Source organism: Saccopteryx bilineata, chromosome 6 (genome assembly GCF_036850765.1).
Source record: "Saccopteryx bilineata isolate mSacBil1 chromosome 6, mSacBil1_pri_phased_curated, whole genome shotgun sequence".
NCBI classification, from domain to species: Eukaryota; Metazoa; Chordata; class Mammalia; order Chiroptera; family Emballonuridae; genus Saccopteryx; species Saccopteryx bilineata.
In genome coordinates this window covers 210,780,130-210,801,314 of record NC_089495.1, presented here as the reverse complement: position 1 = coordinate 210,801,314, position 21,185 = coordinate 210,780,130, and the positions used below count along the sequence as shown (strand labels likewise).

The 21,185-nt window shown below is 56.0% G+C and overlaps 2 protein-coding genes across 9 annotated transcripts; both read right to left on the bottom strand.

Moving 5' to 3' along the window:
• Positions 1–235: 235 nt before the first annotated feature.
• Positions 236–15,897, bottom strand: TPD52L2 (TPD52 like 2). 8 transcript variants are annotated; one of them, XM_066234381.1, is made up of 9 exons: positions 15,727–15,895; positions 13,168–13,313; positions 11,890–12,038; positions 11,191–11,250; positions 7,313–7,414; positions 4,299–4,325; positions 3,324–3,365; positions 2,289–2,337; positions 236–1,749 (listed from the first exon to the last, which is right to left on the bottom strand). In XM_066234381.1, exons 1-9 carry the CDS (start codon positions 15,743–15,745, stop codon positions 1,636–1,638), a joined length of 708 nt encoding a protein of 235 aa, XP_066090478.1. In that variant the 5' UTR covers positions 15,746–15,895; the 3' UTR covers positions 236–1,635. The 8 variants fall into 8 exon arrangements, with proteins under 8 accessions (XP_066090478.1, XP_066090479.1, XP_066090480.1 ...); XM_066234382.1 differs by having other exon boundaries at positions 236–1,845; positions 15,727–15,893; XM_066234383.1 differs by lacking the exon at positions 11,191–11,250 and having other exon boundaries at positions 15,727–15,897.
• A 2,365-nt stretch (positions 15,898–18,262) lies between these two features.
• ABHD16B (abhydrolase domain containing 16B) lies at positions 18,263–19,746 on the bottom strand. Its single transcript, XM_066236684.1, has one exon. The coding sequence runs from the start codon at positions 19,744–19,746 to the stop codon at positions 18,334–18,336; it is 1,413 nt and encodes a 470-aa protein (XP_066092781.1). The 3' UTR covers positions 18,263–18,333.
• Positions 19,747–21,185: the final 1,439 nt, after the last annotated feature.

Sequence of the window (21,185 nt, the reverse complement as noted above, 5' to 3'; positions counted from 1 at the left end):
CTCAGCTGCCACGCCCCTCCCCTGGAGAACCCACAGGTTTATCCCCTTTATATTCTCTTAGGCGCTCACTCTTCTTCACAGACTGCACATTTGCCATCTGTACCTGAGATCACCTATTTTCTCCCTGCCTCTCCCTGGCCTGCAGGCCCATCACAACAGGAACCTTGTCCGCTGGTTCATGTGCCACTCTTTCATCACCTTCCTGAACAAGTAAGACACGTTACACAAGCCGAAGTGCATTTTCCCCCAAAGGAATCTTTATTGACAAATTACCCATTACTCACTTTAAAGAAAAGACGTATCAGTTACTAGCCCTGCACCTGCCTCATACCACACCCCGTCTGAGATCCCAACTCTGAAGAAAACACGAGCGTGGACTGTGGTCCCCCAAGGTGTCTGAAGTGACCAGCAGACAGTTACCAGAGCACAGCAGTCTACCAAAGTGGACACTGCGCTGAGGGCTCCTTCCCCCAGGGGATGCACAGATGCACACAGGTGAGGTCTGCGCCCACTAACAGCCAGTAAGGCACAAGCTGCCCCCCTAGACACACCCAACACGGGGCCCTGGTGAGAGGCTGCTGGGGTGTGGCAGCTTCCGAAGGGAAAGAGATCTTTGTAGCTCCTGAGAAAAGGCGACAACAGAGGTCCAGCTGATCCGTCCCCAGCCCTGCCCTGCCTGCCCTGCAGGATCCAAGTGCTCTTCTCGTGTCCTGAGAATGCAGCAAACAGGCAGCTAGAGCCAGACAGTGGTGTGCTGTCCGGCCTGGTCGGGCCTGGCCCACATGAGGGCAGCGTGGCAGCACTGTAGGGGTGCTGTGTTTTCTTTCTCCTGCCCCCACCCCAGAGGCTCAGGAGCCCTTTGGCCAGCAGAAGCTGCCAGGGTTGTTGAGAGAAGAGTGACTTCCACACACTGGAGTGCGCTAGCAAAACGGAACACCCCACTGGTACAGCCATGCGGCCCCCGGGGGAGATGCAGAGTTCTGTATGGTGCTCAGAACCCACTGGAGAACTCTCACTTTTATATATAAAAACATTATAAACAAATAAAGCATAAGGTGATATAAGGCTTGCATTTCAGCTTGAGACCAAACAAATAATGTTTTCTACCTCGGAGGCTAAAGATGCTTTGCTTAGTTTTAAATTTGAAAAACCCACTGCATTAAAAAATAAGAAATTTGCTTTTGTTAAAGCCAGATCATTACTATAACAATCAGGCAGCTGCTGATAATTGTTTTTTGGGTGTTTTTTTTTTTTTTATTTTATATTTGGTTTCTTTTTAGAGGGTCTCAGAAAATGGACAGGTTTCTTGTCTAGTATTTGGAAATAACAACTGCAGGTCAGGTGGGGCTTCTGGACAACGCTCCCTTCCGAGCCGTAAGGAAAGAGCAGTTTAGATATTACCACTTATTTTACATCGGTCTCTCTTCCCGTTCTCGCAGCACTCTGATGGACTTACAAGGTTGCCCAAAGGAAGCGTGAAGCTGCCCCCTGCCCCATCCACTTCCTGCCCCAGGAAGCGCGGCACAGTGATCTGTTGCATCTACCGACTTTAGTGTGAAGCATCTGTGGACAAGACTGTTCTCTAAGTCATGCACGTGCAGCGGCCACGTCTACAGGTGGACGGCACGCCTGTCCTCAAAGCCGCTTGGGCATCCTCCCGCAGGGGGCTGCTGCTCGGCTGTGCGGTGGCAGTCGTGGCGATGAGGGCGTGCCTGCACTTGCTCCGTGGCTGGCAAAGCTGCTGCAGGTCTAGAAGGGCGTGTGATCGGGCAGGGGCTTGTCCCCACTCTCGGCTGGGGAGGGAAGGCTGTCACTGCCGTTCTCTCGGCCACCCACCACCTTAGACTACAGACGGGAAAAGACCAAAAGAAACCTGAGACAGAGCACACAATGCCAGGCAGACCCTAGGCTTCTGCTGGGAACTCAGTGTTCCATTCTCTACACCAGTTTATGAAATGCGAACGCTGCTTACAAGTAAAAGGAACAAACCACCACACGGGTAACAGGGAATTCTGCAGAGGGACAAGAGCCAGTCCCAGAAGGCTATGCACCACACGGCTCCATCAGAGATGGAGTCAGAACTTCTCGGGTTGCAGAAGTATGGCAATGGAGAAGCGATAGCGGACATGGGCAGGGCGGTGAAGGGTCTTTGTGGGGATGGACGGTCATGTTCACGTTCTGGCTGTGACTCTGCAATGTTACCTCTGGTAAAACTACAATGACGAAACAAGTCTACCTAAGTGACAGGGCACACCCCATCAAGAGAAGCGAATGATCCAGATAGTTACCTTTATGGTCCCAACTCGGTCTTCGAGGGACTTGAAGGTGGCAGAATTCCTGTAAAGAGAACGGGAGCAGCAGTCAGTGCAGGAGCACACAGCTGTGTTGCCCCCTGCACTTGAAGGGCCTCAGGGTTAGGATCGTCCTCCGGAAAGACCCCTGATGGCATCCTGAGGGCTCCCTGCAGAAATGAGGCTAGTCAGGAAGAGGGCAGGGGGCAACCCTGCAGAGAACCCAGCCAAGGTCATTCCAGAAGCTGCACCTGGTCAGAACCAGGTCAGCCACACTCGCCAACCACAGGGACGGAAGACCTGCATGCCCCCAGATGGTGAGCCCAGACTCCATGTGCCCGAGCTGCAGAGCCCTCACCTGGGCAGCAGGTGGATGCCAGGACACATTTCTGCTACAACCTACATGCTCCTGTGCCAAGTCGGGAAAACTCATGGGTGTGCATCCGACAGATCTCTTAGAATGAAGCTAAAGGAAAACTGAGGCGTTCTGGGACAAGCGAGGGTAAGGACGCAGGAGTAGAAAGTAAGCCGCCTGGGTTCCTCCCAACACCTTCCACACAACCATTCCCCTCACTGCTTGGCGCCCCTAGGTCCCTGCTGGCCGCCTGCCCATCAGGACTCCCAGCTAGACCTGCAGTGGAGCAAATGCTAGTCCTGTAACAAGGACAGGGCTCTGCTGAGAGCCAACGCTGTACTGCAGAGGAAGAGGAGAAAATTTGCCACAAAGCAGTAAAAGTCTCCATGAACACCTGGAGAGACACCTGCAGCCTACTGGGTGCCAGGTGTATGGGGAAGCCTCTCTGCCCCTCCCCAGCCTGACCCCGTGGCCAGTCATGGAAAGTTAGGCACACTGGCCTCCTTTAAGCCTCACCTCGACTAGGAGGTCTTTTCAGCCTAGGAGGGGTCTTTTCCTGCCCTTATCTGCCACAAGGCTGCAGGAGAAGGTGGCCTTGCCTAGGAGTATGGGAAGCCACCTGCTCCCACCCGGCTCCCACCCTGGCTCTGGGAGCCTCGGGCACCAGTGTACGTTACCTCATGGCCGGCATACTTATCGAGTGGCGGATGGAGTAGCCGCTGCTTGGAAGCATGGTAAAAGCAAAGAAGGAAGCAAGAGTTAAGGTGAGGACAGACTGGCACTCAATGGGCTCACCAACTCAGATCACAAAGAAACCTGACTTTGCAGGGAGGGCCCCCAACGCAGCTGGAACAAGCAGAAAGACGCCCCATAAAGCCCCTCACCAGGAGGAAAACTCAGCCCAGGCTCCTCCCTCCCCTCCAAAGTCGCCCAGTGGTGTAACACTGCAGAGGGGGGTCTCGGCCTTGGGCTTCAGAAAAGCTTTCGGCTGCCAAATATCCTTGACTTCACAAGTTCAATGATTTTTTCGCAAAAGATAAACAACCACTTCAAGTAAAAAGCACTTAAAATCATAGGTTGTTCTGAATGATTTGGGTTCCAGACCTGCAAGCTAGGAAAATGTGTGACTACGGAGCGCTGGCTTCGCCCGGCGAGGCGCCCGACCACAGCACACTGGGTCTCAGTGCTGCTCTGGTGCAGAAAGAGCTCTCAAGTCACAAGGGAGAGAGACTCCAGCTGAAGGGACAGCACTGCTTCACAGGAGGAGGATGCAGAGCACGACAGCCCAGAGCAGCACGCCCCTCCCACGTCAACACGGCTCTTCTCGGGACTCCTCAGGGGTGGAGGCAGATGGACACGCTTCATGGGGCTGGACAGAGCAGGCCAGCAACAGCACCCAGGTACGAACGCGGTGTGTTGGAGATTTGTCCTTGCACAGATCACACGGCTGGTGACTACCCACAGGGACCACAGCTCGAGAAGCCATCATGCACTCTGACACAGTGCTGGCCTCGCTGTGCTGGCGAGGAGCCACACTGGGCACTTCACGGTCCCTCATGACCTTCATCCAGCACAGCCTCCCACAGGCCAGCAGAGTCCACCCACCCTGAAGCAGAGAAGCTGTCCACAAGCGTGTCCAGTGTCAGTCTTACCTAAAGGAGTGTGAGAGCGGACGGGCCCTGACAGGTGGCAGCAGGAGGAGAGAAGAAACGCGTGTTAGGAAAGAAGGCTGGCGCCCGCCCGGCCCCTCCATGCAGCTGCATAAGGCCACCTCTTGTCCTGGCACTGCCAGGCTGGGCAGGACATGCCCGCCTCCAATGTGAAGCCCAACCCCAGGAGGCTGCTACTACCCCACGCGCACAACAGTGCGCTGCACAGCCCCAGAGCGCTGCCCCTCTGGGTGCAATCACAAACGAGGGATCTCCATACGCATTAGGAGGCTGGAGGGAAGAAGCCTCAAAGAGTGGGGCAGTGCCCAGGTGTGAGGTACGCCTGGTGGGCTCTGCACCCAGTACCCAAGCCAGCCGCGCTTGCCGGACACACTGAACGCCAGTCCAGCCTGCGGCCAGCTCTGTCCCTCTCTCTGCAGCAGAACTGGAGCACCCTCAGGGTGGAGCCCTTTGTGCTCTGGCTCCATCATCAACAGATGATAGAAGCCATCCAGAAACAAGCATGCGTCCAAACAAGGGGCATAGGAAGGACAGGGCTACCCTTAACACTGCCCCAACACAGAGGTCACTTTGGAAATAACCCACAGAGTCACAGGGCCTGATGTGTCCATCCCACCTGGTGCCCAGCAGGGCCTGCTCCTCTCTGGGGGGAGGGCTAGGGCCAGAGAAGGCAGAGACCAGATACATGACCCAAACGCAGTCCCCTCTCACTCCCCCCACACCCCAAGCCATGGCAAAGGCTCCTCGGTGCTGCTCCTAGGTAAGTGCACTGTGGTCTCTGGCACAGGGCAGGTGTCCTAAAGGGCCTGGCCTCAAACTCCTCAATGCAGGGGCCTGTCAGGGATCGCCCAGCCCTAAGGTCAGGGTGCAAACCTCTCTGAACTTGACTTGCATTCAAGAAGTGATGAACTTGCGACCTCAAACTCTAAACCAGGGGAGTTAGTGACCCTTAGCATCAACCACCTGAGACCGCATGGTGAGACAATGTGGACACATCAGGACCCTAGGAGATCAGAGTTCACAGCACCACTGGAAGACGGAAGAGTCCCCAGGGCGAGACACACCAGCAAACAGGTCCACCTCTCCAGGCACCCTGAACGTGACCTGCTCCTCCCCAGCCAGCCTGCACACCTGCACACTGCACACACGGCAGGCACAGTGAGGCCAGGCAAGCGCACAGAGCTGTCCCAGCGTCACTGTGCCAGGACACCTGCTCACCGCTGGCCATGCCACGGATCAGTGGCCAATCCCAGTTCTCTGAGCAGAGAAAGGGATGCTCAGTCCTCTCAGAGCAGCTGACGGTGACTGTGCAGAACTGTGCATCGAAGCGGCCCTGTCCCTCAGCACTGGGGCCCCGCCCTCCCCCCTGTTCCACACAGGGCGCCCTAAACCCACTCAGGGTGAGGACCCTGGAGAGCACACTCCGGGTGGGAGACGTGTGCAGGCACAGCAGACAACTCTGCCTCCTTCAGTGCTGTTATCACACCAGCACTTGAGGAAAAACAGGTGCAACCTGACACGCTGCTCGCTCCGGTGGTGCTGGGATAACCCGCCCTGAGTCCCTGTGCGCAAGGCCAGGCCACCAGTGGCGTGATCATTGTGTCACCGGGCTTACCACAGCGCGGCTCAGGTGGCCAAAGTGGGCGTCCCAGAGTGCAGCGGCGGCGACATCCCATCTAATTTCAAATGAGACTCGTTACAAGAACACGCCCAGTCAAGTACCAGCAGCTCCGTGCAGAGCCTGTGGGAGGAGTCACCACCGACCCTCTTTCCAGGCAGCGCAGTGTGAGGTCCTCTGGGGCCCAAGTCACAGCCATGATGGGCAAGGCCTACACTTACAGGGTGACCCACTAGGACCCCACCCAGCTGCACGGGAGGATGGCCAGAGCCCCAAGTACGGGAGGGTGCAGTGCTGGGCACAGAGGAAACACAGAATGCCTAATGACTGCTGAGCTTCTTCAAAGGGTTGAAGTCTGAAGTTGGAGGAAGAATAATTACATCAAACTAACAAAAATAAAAGGTGAGCAGGGCTCTGACATAAGCCGTCCTCTGCTGGGTTGGGTGGGTCCTCAGGGTCATTAGCACTGGTCTTCGCTTCTGGGTAAGTGGCAACTGCCAGGCCTGTGAGGTGGGGAAGTGCCTAGCCCAAGCAGGGCAGAGGTGAGGGGTCAGAGCAGGGTGGATCCCAAAGCCATGCCCAGCACACCAAGCCCTGAAGTGGACAAGTGAAGGGCCTAGTCCTGAGTGTGGGGCCAGGCCCAGGGTGCTGGTGATGACCCGCACACCCCACTGCTGCTCACTGCGGCACATCTTGTCCTAACAGCCTCCGAGAGAGGGGCCTTGCCAAAGGCACAGCCGAAGCAGCCGAGCCAGAATTTACACTCTGGCCTCTGGCTCCGAGATCCAGAGGAGGGCCAGATGGCAGAGGGGGTGGCTATCAGGATCAGGCAGGGGGTGGGGGCTACTCCGTGGTCCACCAAGTGCCTGAGCCACGCTGCCCTCACTGGCCTCCAGGCCCTACTCAAGAGGCACCTCTGGTGGCCATGAGGGTCTGGTCAGCCTCAAAGAGAACATTCAGTTGGGGCCCCTGACGTACGACCACACTGTCTGAGGTCTGGGCCAGGCACACATCCAAGGAAACACAAAGCCTGTGCTGGCAGCCAGCCTTCCAGACACACCCCACACCCAGACGCCCACTCCCAGGCCTCTCCATATGGAACTTCAAAGAGAAGCATTGGCTTTTATCGATCCCAAACATCAGAAGTTAGTCATAGGCACTAGTGACCGCCCCTCCGCTGAGCAATATAGAAATGGCAGAGGCAGCACACAGGAGCAGCTGCCAACGAGGGTCCGTGAACCAACTGCCCACCTGTGGGTGCTGAAGGTCCCCCGAAGCCTGTGTAACTGAGCCCTGGGGCTCTGGCGAACTCCCTGAAAACCTCAGCTGACTGGCTCAGGCCTTAGGGTAGAGAAGCCAGGGCAGGGGGGTGTCTCACCTCATGTCCCCAAGCTTCCTGCTGATGGCAGAGCCCATGGTGGACAGGGCAGCTGAAGTCTTCTGTCCCGCCTGAGAGAGAGTTTCCTGAGTCTTCTTGTAGCTAGGAAGAAGAAACAAAAGTTAAACCAACCAAACACAAGGGTCAGCCACCACCCACAGCCAAGGACACAAAGCACCTGGACAGCACTGAGGAGTGGACCGTGAGCGCTGGCCTGAGCACAATGGAGGGGCCATGTGTCCAAGCTCCAAGTTCCCTGAAGGGACAGAAGCAGCACTACGGGTCGTGACCTCCCAGGCATGCAACAGCCCTGACCTCTGACCTCTCTGTGACTCTACGGCTCCCTCACCTCTCCTGACACTTCCTCATCCACGTTCTCACCTTCTCACAGCAGCTCTGATGGGACGCAGCACATGGGGCTGCAGAGGCCCCGTGTCTGGGGCAGAAGCCAGAAACACACTCGGGGCTCCCTGCCGTCTCCTGGGAGAGTCCTTGCACCCCACCCACACCGGCCTTCTCAGCCCTCCACTGGATGCACTGCTCATGTCTCAGTACGTCCTTTCGGAACGAGGGAACTTTCATCTCATGCCCAGGGCTTTCGTTCTCAGTTCCAGGGCTTGGTCCTGGCTCACGTCGAGGACACCACAGGTCAGACCCTGTGCACAAACACATGGAGCTGCTGGCCTTCGTGCAGCTGCTACCACAGAGAAGTCACAGCCAACCTGGTAACCCTGAGCAAGTAACAGCATGAGATGGCCGACCTCTCAAAATACCACCTCACACTGGCCCTGTTGTGTAGGCCCACCTGGCCACAGGTGACGCAGGGTCAGATGGCACCAGCAGTGGGTCTTCTGAACCCTTCCCACCTTTCCTGCCCATTCGCTCCACTGTTGCCTGCAGAAGGCCCCTTGTGAACGCCCGCTGCCCTCCTCCCTCGGACCCGCCCCCCAAGCACTCAGTCTGCCCATGCTGGCTCAGTTTCTGCTGTGACCCTCGAACCTGACAGTGTCTTTGTCTAGAGCTGCCACCCAACACCACTGCCTGTCTTGGGTCCAGCAAGACTGTGGCAACCGAGGTGAAGACACCTGGGGCAGGAGCAACAGCACATCTGCACAACACAGCTGCCGACAGCTCTGGAACTTCTCCAGGGCCCCTGACCTGCAGTGCCAGCAGAGTCCCCAACCCGAGGCCTCAGCTGATGAAGTGCTTTCTTTCAAAGGGAGTTAGTAAGGGTACCTGTGAGCAGCACACTTCTGTGCCCCTGGAGCCACGGGCATTCATTATAAAACACCGTAACAAGGGAACTAAAGACACACACACTTCCTTACCAGAAATACAAATTCAGAATACGTCTTCAAACCCAGCTTTTTCCAAAATAATAAATACAGAAGACCACATCAACATTCCGGGTTTGTTGCAGTAAAACAGTCTAAAGCAGAAGACGTGAAGAAAGATCCTTATAGAGCCTGTTGTGCCCACGTGGCCAGTTGGGAATGGAAGTCAGAGAGGACGAGCGTGAGTCCCTGGAGATGAGGAAGGCTGTCCTGTGGACAACTCCAAGTGCAGCACCCTCTCGGAGACCAATGGGAGGCAATTTCCTGCCCTTCACAGCCCTCAGCATTTCTGGATGTCAAGCAGGTGCCACGAGTGACTCCTCCAGGAACCTCCAAACCAAGGCCGGCGTGGGGGCCACGCTCAGGAGGCGGCTGACCGTGGGGCAGAGCCAGCGTCTGTACCCAGGTAAGTCGGCCTCTGCTGTGCTCGAGCACTAGCCTATGCCGCCTAGCCAGCACCACTTTGGGGGTCACTGCCACCACTTAGAAAAACACCGCAGAGCCCAGGAAACACCGGCCTCCTCCAGAGCACCTGCTGGAGGCACCTTCCCTCAGATGCTGCCCCACACCCAATGCGGGCGTGCCCACGGTCTCGGTCTGGCGGCCCTGTTTCCGTTCCTGACGACACGAGAGTCCAGTGAGACCCATCGGGGCCACGTTGGTGGACAGCCCTCACACCATAAATAGGGATAGGAACAAAACCAATGTGGGGACTCCAAAAGGCCCCCCGCACTCAGCAGGAGCCCTGGCCGGCAGGCCTGGAGCAGGGGCTGCTCCACAGGCAAGGCCTGCCCCGCCTTGTCAGAGGGACGCTATCTTTGGCTACGCTTTGTCACCTGCAACCAAAGAGCTCACTACGGAGACTCCGCTGAGTCAACTGGTGACTGTGGAATCCACCTGGTGCCCACTCTCAGGACAGCGTTAGCTAAGGTCTGCCTATAAAAAGAACCCAGTGAGGTGACCACATTCAACGGAACATGGCAGCTCTCAAGCGTGTTGTCAGAGCAAAGGGAGCAGTCAGATGAGAGGAGGAGGATCAGTAGCATCACAACTGCTTCCGCCAGCAAAGCTCCAAGGCTGCCAAGCGCCAGGGCTGACTCCCCAGCCCCCAGAGCGCTGCCAGCTGACAGACTGCAGACCTGCGGTCGGGGACCTGGGCTCGCCCCACTGCGCCTGCCCCTCCAGCTGCTCTGCCAGCCTCCTGCGACACCCAAGGGGCACTGGTCAGGCACCCCAGGGCTCCCTCCACCCTACCCCGGGCCGTGTGGCAATCAGGCAGAAACACCTCCAGCCTGGAAGCATCAGTCTGACAACGTTCCCACCCGTGGGGCTGGGGGGGACTGGCGGGGAACAGCCAGTGCCTGGCGAAGCACGTGGAAGACCATACCACCAGCCACACGTCCATGCCCAGAGCCACAGGCTTCTCTCAGAGGCTCAGGATTGTAGCTACTTGAAGGAGCATGCTGGCTGGTTTCACAGAACAACACTGCAGTCTAAGGTTATTTTCAGGTGAAGTCCGCACTGCGAACCTCCTGAGGTCAACCACCGAGTCGACCTGAACAGCACTGCCTAACAAGACCCTGAAGGTGCAGCGCAGCCCTGCTCTACAACACCCGCAGCCACGACTGGCTGTTTATCCAGCTGCACAAACAGCACAAAATGCGAGCTGCCAAGGCCCCCGGAGACGCCAGGCTGCGCAGGCTCTGCGCGCAGCAAGCCCAGCTGGCATCCCAGGCATCGAGGACAAGCTGGGTGGCAACGGCTCCTTTCAGTCCAACACGCAAGGGCTTTCTGCCCGTCGCTGCCAACCGTGACAGCACTTCCTTCTGAACGAGACAAAAAATCCCAGAAAGTGACTATTTTTAAATATTGTCCCACCCAGTTCGAAGAGTTATAATCAGATGGCAGTACAGATAATGAAGTCCTACTATCTCATGAAGGACCTCAGCTAAGAGGTCACAGCCATTCTCAACCAGGGCGCTGGCAGACACAAGCCCATCCCTGTGAACTCTGCACTGTGAGGTCAGTGTGGCTGACAACCTGGTGCCTCTTGGGCCAAGGGGATTCCTTTAGGATCCCACAGGCATGGCCTACACCTCATTCCCACTCAAGGCACCCCTCTAAGCACTGGTCAAGTTCTGGAGATCCCAGCAGTTGACGTTAGGTCTGCAGGGGAAGAAAAACAAAACAAAAAAGGACCATCCTCTGCCTTGGTGCAAATGGCACTCGACCATTTCACTCTGAGAGCCAGGAGTGTCTGTGAGCCAGAGATGCTGCCCCAGACCCAGCCTCTTCTTTAAGGGGCGCATGCCAGGCAGAGAAGTGTTTAGTGTGCTCTGGCGGCTGAATGGGGATTCCCTCAGTGACTGAACCCTGCTCCACGAGTGTAAAGGACAGCTCCATTTGTGTCTGAGAGAAAAAACAGATGAAAGACAAAACAGCCAGATCACAACGACATTGGTGCCAAGGGCACACAGCCTGCCTGTCCCTACAGACGTGTCAGGAGAAGGAGAGGAGGGAGGTGCTGGTGGCAAAGGCACTCACAGGTCCGACTGGGTCACTCTCTCATTCCACTCTCCGAGTTTCTCAGAAGTTTTCACATAGCTAAAAACAGAAAGCCTGTGGTAAATTATTTAGAAAAACTATTCCAACTCAGGGAAACACACTGCTGTGAGGGCAGGAAGGGCATAGCCCGTGGCCTCAAAACGCTTCTGTGACAGTCACCTTTTGAGTTCAAAACCTATGATTTCCTATGACAGAAATGGGCTTTTCAAAGGTGAGCTTTATGGAATGGGAATGACTCTGCCTTTCCACAGGGGCAGGCCTTTAGACAACGGGGACACTTCCCACCCCCCGCCTCGCGGGATACATTTCAGAGCAGCCATGCAGCTGCTCTCCCTGAGTTCAGAGAGCTGAGTCACATGTGGTTCAGTGGTCCTGGGGTTGTGGCACCCCTCACGAGAAGGACTCGTGTCCACCTCAGCGGACACTGAGCTGTGACCCGCAGAACAGTCGGTCTCATCAAGGACCAAATTCAGACCCTGAAACATTCTTGTCAATTTCCACATGGACGACTGGCCATGTGTCCATCCGCCTCTTACAGCACGTGACTCTGCACAGTCTGAGTGAACGCTGGGTCACGGACACGGGGTCCCTGGCTGGCTGCTTCCAAACAGGCCCCCTTGACCCCTGTGCCTGAGCTGCACCACCCCACAATCACTCTGCCACACAGAGGGTACCTACGCGTTAGAGACCTGCACATCATGCCAGCTCCTGGACAGGTTCTGCTTCAGGCCCTCCAAGGCAGAGAGGCCCAGCTTCCTCCTCAGCTCTCCACAGTGCCTCTCCTTGGCGGCCAGGACCTGACGCAGGGTGACAATTTCCTCTTCCACCTGCACAAGCATGCAGTTTTGACATGATTAGATACACTGTTGCAAGAAGTGACTGACTTCCTTACACACTGCAATGAGAGGTCCCTTGGAGTTAATGTGAGAACTGTCCACTTACAGAAAGAAAACTCATCTCAGGAATAGCGTCTACAGTAGACATTTATTTTTTATCTGGTACCAGCACCCCACCTCCTTCTGCAAAACCACCTCACCCCTAAGCCAAGTGGCTCTGCTGGGGCTACTAATGACCGTGAACCACTAAGCAAGGCCTGCCAGAGCTCTGTCCTGGGTCTGGGCTTGGATAACAGAAGCCAGACTGTCTGGCAGCTAGCCCCATCTGCACTGGGGAAGGATCCCATGGGCAAGCGGGAATGAAGCAGAAATGACGGACAGCCAGCATGTCTGAAGTAAAATGCGAAGCGCTTGTGTCCTTGCACTTCTCGCTGCTTCTCTCTCAACTGCTGTTCAATTCAGAAAACAGCTGCATGCCTTCCATGATCCAAAACCTGGTTCTGGGGCTGGAGGTTGTCTGCACAATTAGCTCTGTTCAGACCTAGAATTGGACCCATGCTGTGTTACAACAGAGCTCGCCTCTGGAGACACAGGCGAGGTCTGGGACAAGCAGGGCTTCAGCCACTGCCAGACGGGACGCTACAGCCAGGCATTAGCAATTTCCCCAGACTCTGGAATCCCACTAGAGTCACCACTAGATTCTGCACACGGTAATAAGAAACATTCTTGGTATTTAGTTGGAATATTAAACTAAACTGGAAGGAGGGTCTGGTTCTTAACTCCAACTTCCTCTTACGGGACTCACTAAAAAGATCTCCTGAAGCATTTGTTACAAAAGAAGTATTTTTGAAAGCAAAATTAAGATCCAGGGCAGTGAGATTTGTGGGGTCTTGAAAACATCAGGTGTTAATTCCAGCTGTGCCAGAGCAGCTGTGTGGACCTCCTCAGGGAGCATCCACGAGGTACTAGCACGTACAAAGCCAGGGTTACAACCAGCAGTTCTTGTGGGGCCTTGGTGACAACCTCCAATTTCTCCAGAGGACAGCCAGCACTCTGGCCCCTCACTAGCTTGAGGGCCTCAACGCATGATCATCCCGGACAGCCAGCCACGACACAGCACCTTTGTGAGCTCAGCCCTGAGCTCCTCCTCCTCAGCTTCCGTCAGACCCTCAACAGCAGGAGTCTGGGCAGCCACCACCGCGTCCACGGGGACTTCTGTCATGGAGTCGGACAGCAGACCTTTGTTAGGAGAATTCAGGTTGATATCTGCCAGAGACAAAATGAGGCCAGAAAGTGTCAAGTAAGAAGTTATGGAGAAGTATGTGGGGTAGAGGAGAAACTAAAGGTGTAAGGACAGATGGCAGGAGGGGAGGGAGGGGTGGAGACTCACAATGCCTCCTCTCTTGAAAGGTCCTGTGAAGAAGGGTTGGGCCTTCAGACTGAGGGCAGCCACACGTCAGACCACCCAAGATGCTGTTTCAGAGTCTAGAAATGCTCATACAAGGCAACCATACCCTACCTCTGGTTTTCCTGTGAGAATACTACCTTCTGAGACAGAAAACCTTTGCCTCAAAGCAGCCCAATTAACAGATCTACCATTTCTAGAGCAAAGGAACATAATACTGCTGTAAACACAAGCAACACTTTCCAAGCAACTGACCTGCCAGAGCCCACGCTACAATTACACACAAGGAGCACGTGCCAGTCATCCAGCCCCTGCCGGGAGTCAGCAACACAAACATCTCCTTCTGGCCGTCCTGGACGCTCCCCCACAGCAGGGCCCTGCAGCAGGTCTCCACACTCCTCTGCCACACCCAGACCAGGTTCAGATTTCTGTGGCGCTATTTTTTCCTCACATTAAGTGCATCTTCCTGTCTGTACGGAACGTCTGCAAGATATCCCTCAAGGAAAAAAGGATCTCCTTCAGTTCTTTCCCACAATGACCACATGATTGCCATTGAGTACTTTTATGCTACCAGCACTGAAAACATCTTCCCTCTGACTAGCACAGTGAAGAAAGAGCCCTTGTGCCACGTCCAGCACCTTTAGAAGTAAATTAAGTAAGAAGTGTGAAGGTTAGAGAGAAGTAAAAGTGTCTTTCACTGCAGTCATGTTTGTCTACTGCAGAAACCCGAGTCTGCTAAAAACAGATGGAACGCACTTCAAACCAAAGATGCTCCATGTAGCAAGCTGTCTCCTTCCCTTCCCAGGCGCCATCCAAGCAGCTTGAGCTGGGCACTTCATTGGTGCTCAACAGATTGGTTCACAAAGTGAAGCATTTCCACTTTCTAAATCAACTCATTCTGATTTTTATCTGGGATGGTCCTACCTGATTTTACTCCATCATTTGTATCCACTATGTCGAACCTACTCAAATTCAGTAGATGCCTTAAAACTTCCAGTTTTTCTCTTCTATTTAAAAAATAAAATAAAATAAATGAAGGCCCTTGGATAGTTTCTGGCTATAAAGCTAAAACTGGATCCCATGGAAGTCACCCCAGACAGAAACTGGGCACTCACCAAACATGCCAGCATGGAGAACGTGTGATACCAACCTTCCCACGCCCCTGGCAGTAGGGCTGTCTTACCAAAGACCTACAGAGAGTAATCATGGGGCTTCACCCCGGGTGGACCCCAGCTCCTAACCTCTATAACCATCTGCAGATAGGAGCAACACAAGAACCAATCTCAAAGGACTAGGCTACAAACGTGAAAAGATCATTTGAGAAGCAGACAGCATTACAGGCTGGCACACGGTAGGTACTTCATAAATGTTCTGTCATTCTGATGATCAGAAACCCGTGCTTGTGATGCCTTCACTAACTACAGATGCAAGGCAAACAGTGAAAAGCCTCCTGAAAGTATCAAGCACCCCTGCGGGGGTTTCTGACGCTCAACTATTTTGTAAGAGGACAAACGTAGGAAAACCTACAGAAGACTATCCGAACCCAAGAATTCCAATGTCCAGTTAACATGCTGATAAGGTCAAACAGTACCCTGAAACTACTCAGTGTGCTTATGTCAACGCAGAAATGTAGCATGCCCTCTTGAGAGCCCCGTAATGGGAGACTCACTCGTTATCACCTTTCCCCCGGGCCCGCGCCACACCCCCAGCGGGCCTCGCGAACTGGTCTGGGGTGTCTGCCTGGAAACAGGCCAGGCGTGCTGGGTGTGCCCCTGACTCACCGCGCCCTTCCTCCCTCCCCCAAGACGACCTCTAAGTAGGCTGGGCTTCCAGCAGTGTTGCCACCCAAAGGGCGCCGCGCTGAACGCGGGGACGGTTTCACCTCCCCTCCCTTCCCTCCCCACAGCATCTCGGCCCAAGTCCAGATGGAGGGTCTCCCGAGGGCCCTGCGCGGGGACGGGGACGGGGACGGGGACGGCGGGAGGCAGACCGGCCAAGCGCCGGGAGGGGGGCATAACGAGAGCTGCCTGGAGTGAAAAAACCTAAAACTCGGAGGGTGCCGGGGAACGCGTCCTCGCGGGGGTCCAAGCTCAGAGCAGAAGACGCACGCCGCGACCCTCGGGAGCATCGTGGTCGGGAGCCTGGCAGCTGCGCGGCCCCGCGGGATGCGCGGAGCAGAAGAGGACCGCGAGTTCCAGACGCGACCTGTGGAGGGGCGGAGCGTGGGCCGGCCCGGCCCGCCGGAGGCAGCGGCGCCGGCCCCCCAGCAGCTACCTTGGCCAGCAGAGTCCATGTTCAGGCGGCAGCCCGGCCGCAGCTGGAGTCGGGGCCGGGGTCGTGAGGGTAGGAGCCGAGCGGGCCGCACCGGGAGTCGCTCGCCGCGCACACAGCAGCCAGGCGGAACCGCTTCAGCCGCCGTGGCATTACGTCATCAGTGACTCGACGGTCTACTTCCGCTTGGACGCGGGCTCCGCCTTCACCCCGCCCCCCTACGAGCGCTGTCCAATAAGGACGTCGTCTGGCTGAGTTGAGTCCCGGTTTATCGACTTCAACCTGATTGGCCAAGGCTGCGGCCTAATCCGGGAAGGTTCCGAAGGAATCCAGGGAGAGAGAAAACGGTCCAGAGGAGCTGGGGCAGAGTGGGAAGTGGGAGGACTGGCCAATATGGCGCCACGGAAACCCCCCACCCGGGCTCCTGGGCGGCGTCGAGGGCATTTCCCGCTATCTACGAGCACCAGGGCTCACGCACCGTGACTAGTCAGGCTCAGATCGCTTGCGATCCCCTTAGGGGCCCGACCCCCTGACTTTGGGGTTAGCCGATCGCCCCTAATAGGTTTTTTCCCCCTTTTAGTGCGCCCGTTTACGGGGATTTTTCTATTATTATTATTGATGTGGGTTGCGCAGAAAAAGGCGTGACCGTGATCTGTCCTCTTGCCCTACACGCGCCGCCGCCCTCACCGGGCTGGAAGCGACTCAGTCCTGCCTCTGGCACCGGACCTCATGCACACGCAGCTGACACACAGGCTGGGCACGTCCTTCCCTGGCCCTGTGCAGCCTGCACCAGGGTCCTCGGCTTGTCACAGCCACCCCGTGAACCAGGTGGAACCTTCCCACTTTACCGTTTGAGGAATCTGAGGTTAGAGTAACTTGCCAAGTTCATTCAGCTAGTTGATGGGCTTCCAATCAGATTCGGAAACAAGAATCTAACTTGCCTAACTTCTCAAATAAGAGGTGTATAACCGTTAGACAACCAATCCTGCTAAGACAAGTCCCACAGCTTCCCTTCTTTGTCTAATTGCTCCTGGAAGCAAATACTTAAATGGTATTCAAACCCTTTAGGATCTGACCCTTCAAGGACTGTGCTCCCGGCTTCCAGCCAAGCCACTCTGATCATCATCCTGTCTCAGCTCAAAGCTCACATCATCCCACAGGAGTCTCTCTGGTACTTTAGGTCACCTTATATACCTACCTCTGCTTGTACCTGCCCAGGTGCATCACAGCTGTGTTCTACTCTTGTGCTGTCAATTACAAGTCAGCCTCATTTGACTTTTTTTTTTTTTTTTTAAGATTCGTATTCAACCTGCCCTGGCCAGCCTGTCTCCAGAGGCTGAGGACAGACAGTAGTGTCTGCTTCATACATTTCAGGGCAGACAGTAGGGAAGTGGGTACATCACAGATAGTGGTGAACAGAGGACTTGTCTCTCATTCTGTATTGCATCACTGAGCTAGGAATAAAGGCCCAGCCCAGGCCTGCCTCAGCAGATGCCCAATGGTGAGTGGTTGGTGCAGGTGGGTCTGTAGCCCCACATGGACATGCCACTGTTTGTACCTTTTACTTTGAATCTGTGGTCCCACTGAACCCCTCTTGTAAAAGCCAGCAGTGGAGCCTGACCAGGCGGTCGCGCAGTGGATAGAACGTTGGACTGGGAGGCTGAGGACCCAGGTTCGAGACCCCGAGGTCCCAGCTTGAGCACGGGCTCATCTGGTTTGAGCAGAAGCTCACTAGCTTGGACCCAAGGTTGCTGGCTCCCTTGCTCGGTCTGCTAAAGGCCCGCGGTCAGGGCACATATGGGAAAGCAATCAATGAGCAACTAAGGCGTTGCTGATGATTGATGCTTCTCGTCTCTCCGTTCCTGTCTGTCTGTCCCTGTCTATCCCTCTCTCTGACTCTCTCTCTGTCTCTGTAAAATAAATAAATAAGGGGGGAAAAAAGCCAGCAGTGGAGTTGGGGAGGAGCAGCATCACGGTCCAGGAAGGTCCATCTTCTAAGACCTGCTTTATAAGACACCAATGTCCTTTCCCGGCTGGGGTGACTTATACAGACCCTTCGACACTCATCTTTCCCAGAGCCATCCTGTAATCCAGGCTAGGTGAATGGCGCCTCCTAGTGCCCCACAGCCCATGTTCCCACCATAGTTTTTGAAGTGTTGGAAGCACCCATCACACAGCATTGCCATTAATTATGTTAATTTTGTCTGACCTGTGGTGGTGCAGTGGATAAAACGTCGACCTAGAATGCTGAGGTTGCCGGTTTGAAACCCTGGGCTTGCCAGGTCAAGGCACATATGGGAGTTGATGCTTCCTGCTCCCCCTCCCCCTTCTCTCTCTCTCTAAAAAGAAAAAAATAATGAATGAATAAATAAATAAATAAATATGTTAATCTTTGCATCCTCTTTAGGACATGGGAGGAGACTGAGAGACATCTACAAGTGTTTGAGCTAAGAAGAGAAGGGGAGCAGGGAATACCCTCCCCTACCCCAGACACTAGGTCAGGATCCCCAGGTCAGGCCAGCTTTACTGGTTGGGGTGTGGGTAGAGGAACGGCCTTGAGGCCCAGAAGGGGAGCAAATGCACAAACGACCATTGCTGCAGGGGCTCTGGCTACAGCCTCCAGGGCACCTGGAAGTCCTCGGGTTCCAGCGGACTGCAATGAGTCGTTTCCACATTCCGGAGGTGTTTGCGCGCCAAGAACAGCGCCAGCTGCCTGCGCCGCCGCGGGCTCAGGCCCTGACCCACCAGCCACGGGAAGGGTAGCCCATGTGGCCCCCAGACCTCCTCATTCTTCTGCTCCTCCTCGCAGCGCGCGCGGTAGGAGAGCAGCAATGCCAGGCACCGTTTGTCGTTCACGCGGTAGCGCGCATAGAAAGCGGACTCCTGTGCCAGGCTGTCAGCGCGCAGCCAGCGGGTCACGATGGCGAGGCCCTCGCGTTCCATCACAGCCGGGTAGCGATGCTGCAGCAGGCGCAGGAGCAGCTCATTACCGCGGTTGCCCTCCACGTCTCCAGACGACAGGGGGCGCAGGTGGTCCGAGGTGCTGACCACATCGTCCAGCGTGCGCCGGAGCAGCAGTACTGGCCCAGGGTAGCTGCACAGCTGCTCGCCGACGTTGAGGTTGAAGTGTTCGCGCACCGTGCGCACAACCAGCCCCTTCCAGCTCTGGGGCATGACCTTCAGGGCCAGAGGCACGAGATCGTCGAAGGTGGCGTCGAGCACCAGCGCACCCAGCTCCGGATAGGTCATGGTGGCCCAGGTGGCTGTGAATCCGCCAATAGACCAGCCGTAGATCACCACGTCTGCCGGCGGGAAGTGCAGGCGGTGCAGTGCGTACTTGACCACCACGTCCATGGCGTTGGCGTCATGCTGAGGGAATGGCTCGCCGGTGCTGCCCCCGAAGCCTGGGTGGTTCCAGCCCAGCACCGAGTAGCCAGCCTCCAGCGGGGCCGAGAGACAACCCATCTCGTAGAAGCCGGCGTTGCCTTCGCAGCAGATAACCAGGCGCAGGCCGCGGCCTTCACTGCCCGGGTCCTGGCGGCGATCCATGAACATGGTATCGATCTCGTTGCCATCACAGGCCACCAGCTTGGCTCGCCGGCCGCGGTAGCGCTCCACAAGGCGCTCTTGGCCGTGCTGTAACAGCGGCAGCAGCGCTTGGGTCATCAGGAACATGGACCCGGGGTAGACAAGCCAGCGGCCCAGCGAGTGGGCTAGCACGTAGCTGGCAAGCTGGCCGGGTAGCTCGCGGATCTGCTGCAGGAGGCACTGTATCTGGCTGCGAGCCCCGCGCAGCGGCCTTCCAGGCGCATCCTCACCCAGCGCGGCATCCTGGAGCAGCCAAACACCTGCCGCGGCCGCCGTGCATGTCAGAGCGCGGTGACTGCTGCCACCCGCCCTAGTGCCTCTCACGTCATCCCAGCGGAAGTCTACTGGCCAGCTGCGGAAGTTGTAGGTGTAGTTGGCGGTCAGGTAGATCTTGAACACGTGCACCAGCGCCTTCACAAAGCAGACGACACACATGGGCGTGGAGGCCACGTGATGCTTTGCATAAACCCTAAGGACTCCTGTAGTCCCCTGGCTGGGGTTGAGATGGGAGGAACAGGCCGGGCCCAGCCCAGCAGGTGGCTGCAGGGCGCAGCACCGTTCTGGGCTGTCCTGGGAAGTGCCTCCTCATGGCTTGGTCTTAGTGACCTTTATGACCTGGGCCCTCCAGGACCCAGGGTTGTTGGCGTCTGCACCAACCAGCTTTGTGAGTCACTGTTGCTGGGGGGAGAGGTGACACTGTATGATGGGTTCACAAAGGGTTCCCAGGTGTGGGGGCCTTCAAGTTCTGCCCCTCCCCTGGGACACAAGCCCTAGGACCCTGCTGTGGCCACACCCTCCCCATTTCCCTCTTTCACCTGTATCCCCCTTGTTCCTTCTTCACCCAACCTCCCACCCACCAACCACCCACACCTTGAGAAGCTGGGGGTAGCAGTTCCCTGCCCAGGCCTGTGTGCAAGGTGCCCCCAGCCCTCCCAGTGCACCAAACAGCCCAGGAAATCCAACACTATTGGATGGTGGGGCTGCTGCTGGGGCCAGGAGACCGGAGTGCTCCTGGTTTGCCCCGTCCCCCTGGAGTGCTCCTGGTTTGCTCCGCCCCCCTCCCCACCTTCCTTCTCAGGAAAGGGGGCACGTGCGGGCTGGAAACTCCCGCCCGCCCGTCCTGGATCCTCTTTCCACTGACGCCAGCAGAGGCCGTGGCCTCCTCCAGGTGGGCCCTTCCTGCCCAGTGTTCCTCATTTTTAGCCCCTAGTCGAGCCCTCCTCCCCCTCAAACCACCCCACAAGCTGTATCTTCCTCTTTTCTAGAGGGCTCTGGTGAGTTCCCCTTTTTCTCCACCAGAGAGGACCAGCCCGCCTGGGGGCAAAGGTGGCAGAGTTAGAGGCCACAAGGGGAGCCAGGGAAAAGCCAGATGGGGGGGCTCATTCAACAGCTGCCTGGACCTGAAACAGAAATTTGGCAAAGCCAACCAGACCCTTGCATCCCAAAAACCAGGCTTGCCACAGAGACCCCAGCCCTTTGGGGAGGGGGTTCTAGGACCTGCAGCCCTCTTTGCTTTCTTATGTGTCTGGGTTGCGGCACTGCTGGCCCATCAGCCCCCACCGGGTTTGGAAAGCAGAGTTAAGGACATTGCTGCCTTCAGGTGGGGGGCAGGATGGGTCAATGGGCAAGGTGAGTGGGTTGGAAGAGCTATCCGCAGGCTTTCTGGACAAAATACAGAGTACCCAGTTAAATTTTAATTTCAGATAAAGAACAAATATGTTTTGAGTATAAGTATGTCCTAAATATTGCATGAGACATACTAGATGTCCTGTTTGTAGGGTTGTTTGTTGTATTTTGCTAAATCTAGCAACTTTACCCTCTGCACCCCCTCAACTGGCTGAGATCCAGATTTTCCAACTTTTATTCAAGATTGG